The sequence below is a fragment of the Merops nubicus genome, unplaced genomic scaffold (genome assembly GCF_000691845.1).
Source record: "Merops nubicus isolate BGI_N331 unplaced genomic scaffold, ASM69184v1 scaffold3823, whole genome shotgun sequence".
Taxonomy (NCBI): domain Eukaryota; kingdom Metazoa; phylum Chordata; class Aves; order Coraciiformes; family Meropidae; genus Merops; species Merops nubicus.
Genome location: NW_008598081.1, coordinates 3369 through 8581, shown reverse-complemented (window position 1 = coordinate 8581; position 5213 = coordinate 3369). Strand labels below are relative to the sequence as shown.

The 5213-nt window shown below is 42.5% G+C and overlaps 1 protein-coding gene across 1 annotated transcript in view; it reads right to left on the bottom strand.

Moving 5' to 3' along the window:
- Positions 1–2579: 2579 nt before the first annotated feature.
- LOC103769675 (cryptochrome-2-like) overlaps positions 2580–5213 on the bottom strand; it is a gene marked incomplete at both ends in the record, with an annotated part of 5969 nt that continues 3335 nt past the window's right edge. The window contains one exon of the mRNA XM_008936900.1: positions 2580–2722. Within this exon, the coding sequence (XP_008935148.1) occupies positions 2580–2722 (143 nt within the window). The remainder of the gene's footprint in view (positions 2723–5213) is intronic.

Genomic DNA, 5213 nt, shown 5'->3' with positions numbered 1-5213 from the left:
AAAACCATAACAGCTTTTATTTCAGGAAGAGGAAAAGAAGCATGCAAAGCAAAAAAGAACAAGCTGAGACACAGAATGCTGACAGGCAACACAGAGATGATGTGAAGATTATGTCAGGAGAAAAACGTTTCAACAATGCCACAGAAACCATCAAAAAGGATTTTGGAAAGATCACAGGAGTCAAGACAATGAAAGAACAACATCAGCAAAGAGAATAGAAAGCAAAATCCTTTACAAAAATGAAGGCCAAATAAAGACAGACAAATCCTCAAACTTTGGTAGATTAAGTTAAAACCCACAAAAGCAGAGTCCTTGCACCTCCCAACCAGAATCAAAGTTTGAGAAACCTTTTAAAAAAATAAATAGTAAAAAAAGAAAACCAAAAAATAATGAAAAAAAATTCTCAATCCCTTTACAGAACCTCCAGGATATTTATAAAGGCAAGAAGTGATCAAGTCATAACAAAGAAAAGCAGACTGTAAGACTCTAAGAGATCAGCAAAAAAAACCCCTGCATTTATTTTTGTATGTGTATTTACTGTGGAGATATTCAGGGAGCTTATGACTCTAAATCTTTTTAAGGAAAAGCAAGATGCTCTGTGACAGGAGATGACACCAAGTGGGAGGTCAAGAAGAAATGCCACAAAACAAAGCTTGGTTGCCAGGCCCATCAAACATTCACCCAGGAGTTCTAAAGGACATCAAGTCTAATAGCAGCTGCCTTAAAAAAACAGCTGAATACCATGAGGGAAATACCACTCCAGAGCTAAAAAGCATTTCAAAGGCATCAGTGGGATGAGAGAACAGAGAGCCTGATATGTGCTTTAGGCAGATGGGGAGAAAATACTAATGGCATCAGGGAGTGCACTGGTGTATGCAACATGCTGTAGGCCTTGGTAAAGGCAACCTGTGCCTCCAATCTATTAGTGACATTGGAGCCTGGGGCAAGGGACACATACTCCACCTGGGTTTTCAGAAGCCATCTGACTAGATCCCTCACTGAAAAGTTTTAAAGAAACCATGACAAATTCAGATGAAGGAAAATGTCCCTGCACACAGAAAATTCTTTGGATAGAGGATTGAGTGGGAATCTGTTTTTCCAACAGGAGGAGAAACCCTACACAGAGCTGAGCTAGGGCTTGTGCTGCTCAACATTACTCATAAATATCTGAGAAGAGATTAAAAAGAGCATGATGATTAAGTTTACTGACACAATAAGGTATCTGGCATAGCTAAAGATGAAAGGCAACTTAAAAATTTCCCTGTACACCACACAATCAGCTGACAAAAATATCAGATGAAATGGAGTGCTGGTCATGTTGTTTCTCCATATGCATGGCTATGCAATCTTATACTTACTTCTATAGTATCAGTCTCTTAAATATCTATGACCGTTCTCTGAAGGAAGCCCTGAGACACCAATTTAGTGTTTAGCAGCACTCAGGAAAAGCAAAAAGAATGTTAGAGACTATTAGGAGACATGAAATATCATAGCACTATAACAATCCATGTTGCTCCTACATTTTGAACACTAGCTAGTTTTCACCAGTGCTCTCTCCACCTCTAGAAACACCCAGAAGTATAAAGAAAGGTGATAAAATTTAGAAGACATATGGAACTGATTCCACTTGAGGATTTATGCAAACTAGGATTCTCCACATTGCAAAAGACAAAGATGACAGGAAGAAGGATGTGAAGGGCATTCACATTGAAAGGGTGAGGATGTAATAAGCATTTGTGGTCTCTTCTAATGCAAAAATTAGAAAGCAGCATCTGCTCCTGAGACAGATTTAAGAAGAATTCCCCTCACTCCAAGCAAACGTTTCCACGCAACATGTGTTAACTGCAAAGCTCCTTCCCACAAGAAATTATGGATGCTAAAGATTTGTAGGAGAAAATCTGCATTCAGCATTACTGCCACAAGTCAACTGAGAGAACAACAGAAAAAAAGAGGAAAAAACTAAAGTGCAAGCAACCAGTGCTGAAATAATGATTGAGGTCAAGCATATCTTGAGAGTCTTAGCTGAAAGACTGTCTCTGCTGTTTAAGGAGATCATATATATATAAAAGAGAGATTATATATATCTGTAAATATATAAAACTCAACATAAAGGCAAGTGTCCCCATAGCAAACACACAACAAAGACAAGGCATCCAGGTTTTAGAATAAGGTAAGTTTGCCCCAATCTACCTTGTTCTATTTCTTCCAGCTGTCCTGGCACATCCATCAGTTAAAAGCCCTGCTTGAGACAACTGCTCATCTGTCTTTATTACAACGAAGCAAAAAAAAGCAGTCCATGCAGCGAGGACATGCTGTAGGAGAGTGATCAATAGGACACAGCTGAGCAAGTTAAATGACTACCAAGTACAGGGTTTAATAAGCTTGAAGCAGCACCTCTCTGTCCCCTCACGTCACTGTTGTTGACGTGCTCTGCTCAGCAGTGTGAACGTGCCCAGTAATCCTCCCCACACCTTCCATCGACACCCAGCACCCGGCGTCACGGGGGAGGCTGAGCTCTTCCCAGCCACCCTAATCCCAGCCTGGCCCAAGCAGCACCTCTGCCCTTGCTCCCCCTGTACCTGTCCAGGTCGTAGAGGGTGTGGGAGTTCTCAATCACCACCTCCACGCCAGCCTCCTTGGCCAGTTTGACGATGGCTGCGTCTCGCTCCTTACCGAACGGCTCCGAGTCGTATTCGAAGGTGAGACGAGTGACTCCCCATTCCTGAAAGAAACCCCACAACACACACAGCAGTCAGACAGAACTCTTCCTAGCCAGCACTGCTGTCAACGAGGATTTCAGAAATCCTGGAAGCTTAGAAGGGGTTCCTGTGAGGAACAGCAGCCTGGAGTTGAGATAACTAAGGACTCGACAATTCTATCACTTCTAGCACTGCGTCTGTTATGCACATTCCCAAGTGTCAGGTTTAAAACGTGTAAGAGGAGTTTTGAGTTATTTTCTATTAACATTTTTAGGTTAAAAGCTCAGTCCCCAAGCCTAACACCACCTTGTTTTGTTCCACAACCTGTCCAGAAGTAACCCTGCCATCCTGAAACCCCCACATTCATATTTTTTTTATGTGGAGCCTATCATTAAGAAAACCAATACCCTCTAAGTTTTTTTCCAATATCTCTTTTTCCCATGTCTATTTGTCTCCTCACATAATAAGAGGACCAGTGTTCAACAGCAAAAAGCAGGGTAGTGGGAAATGCAGGACAAAGGATGGCAAGTGAGTGAACCTTTCTGGTCAGCACAGTAGAGTATGGCACTGCCATTCAGCCTGAAATTAAACTCCTGCCTTGGGGGAGTTACTTCACCCTACTCCAGCCATGCACCTATTCTGTATCTTCACACCTTTAATAGATCTCTCACAGCTTACATGGAATAGGCCTTATGAAAGAGTATTCAGCCTCTCTGCTTTTCCAGAGCACAGTTTGCTCTCAGACTATGGCCTAGTTTTCCTCAGAAAATGAATCCTATGGGAAGAGGTTTGGTGGTTTCCACAGCGACCCTCCCGAGACATCTGTCAAGCAGAGCAGCAGCCCACAGCTTTGTTTGGCAAACACAGCCTGAAATCTAGAGAGACATTTAAAAACCCCCTCTCACAACTAAGGCATGAAGCACATTCTCCAGGTGAGACAGTCCAAGTGACCCCTGTATACATAGGACAGTCTTTTCCACCTCTGAACCAGAAACAAATAAAGCAAAAAAAAACAGTTGTGGTTAGTTCACTAAAGACCATGAAAAAGAATGTCAAAGACAGGGAAGGGAATTCAGAAGCAGAAAATAACTGTGTAAATCCCCTTCTTTACTAAACATCCAGATTCACTCCTAAAATCAATATTAGGAAGGACAGAACTAGAACAGTTAAGTACCACTGGATGCCCATCTCAGAGCAGTCCTCCACTGCTTCAGAAGAAGAACATGACAGCATCCAGAACTCAGAGCAGGGGTCAAACAATCATGTTCCAGGCTGTGCCCTGTTCCCATGTGATTTAACAGCTTCATTTTTTTTCTTTTTTATAAAAAGACACTTATCAGCTGGAAGGCTTGGAAAAGATGGCTTGGGTCGTGAAGAAACATCCATTAATTACTGCCCTGAAAGAGGGGAAGGGAATAAAAAGCCATTTAAGTCTAACAGAGCTTTTAGGTAACACTACAAAACTTCAAATTCAGGTAGTTCCAACAGTTTTGAGAAGCCCACCACTCTATATGGTGGAAGCAGAGCACAGCCAACTAGAAAATAGTAAGCTGTATGGCAATACCTGGCTGCATACAGACAAAAATCAGGACTGACTTGTCTCTTAGTATCTAGTCTACAGCAAAGAAAACCTGTAGGGGAAAAAAAATCCACAGGAAAGAGACTGAGGGCAGCCTTCAGAGAACAACACTTACCCTACAGCAGTGTAAACCCCCACACAGGGTGTTTTTTCAGCTCTGTTACAGCACATCCAAGATATTCATCAACTCACCTGCCCAGGCAAAAAGCAGACTGCAGAAAAAAAAAAGCAGGTCTGGCTGATTCCAAAACCATCCCTTCAAACCTCACTCTGCCAACTACTTGTTGTTCTTTGACCAAAGCCAGCATTTTTCTCCAACAAAGTTTCAATTCTCCTGTGAATACCTTGAGCTAAAAGAAGGAAGGCATGAACTACTACTACCCACAACTTATTTGCAGATCAAAAGATAAAAATAACTGAGACTCTGAAAAGGCTAAAAGCAGCACAGTGTGTCATGTGTTAAGACACAGAAGCTAAAATCAGTATCAGGCCCTGTCTGACCTGTGTAGTCCAATTCCCCTCCCCAGTGCTGCCCTCCTGCATCAGGACCATTTACAGCAGAGGGGTACAGATGCAAGCTCCCCCCTCCTCCTCAGCAGCTGGTCTACAGCAGGCTTTGGGGACACTGCTTCTGTCAGCTGTGTGTACAGTCCACATGACAACCCCAACTCCTACTACTGTTGTGAACCATGGGGTTTTTTTTTCATTTAGCTTTGTCATTCTAGCAAGGACACGATCAAAAAGCTTCAAAAACAATGGGAAATACAATCTTAGAGCAGGACAGAGAAGAATGATAGTGCTGGAGGAACCCTGATACTCAAGGAGATGGTTTTGCCAGCCCTCTCTGCAGCACTGACATAACCCTGTAAAAATGCATCCCACTAATCCACCACTGAGCACTGAGGTCACTGCATATTCCCCTGTCCTAAATGGCC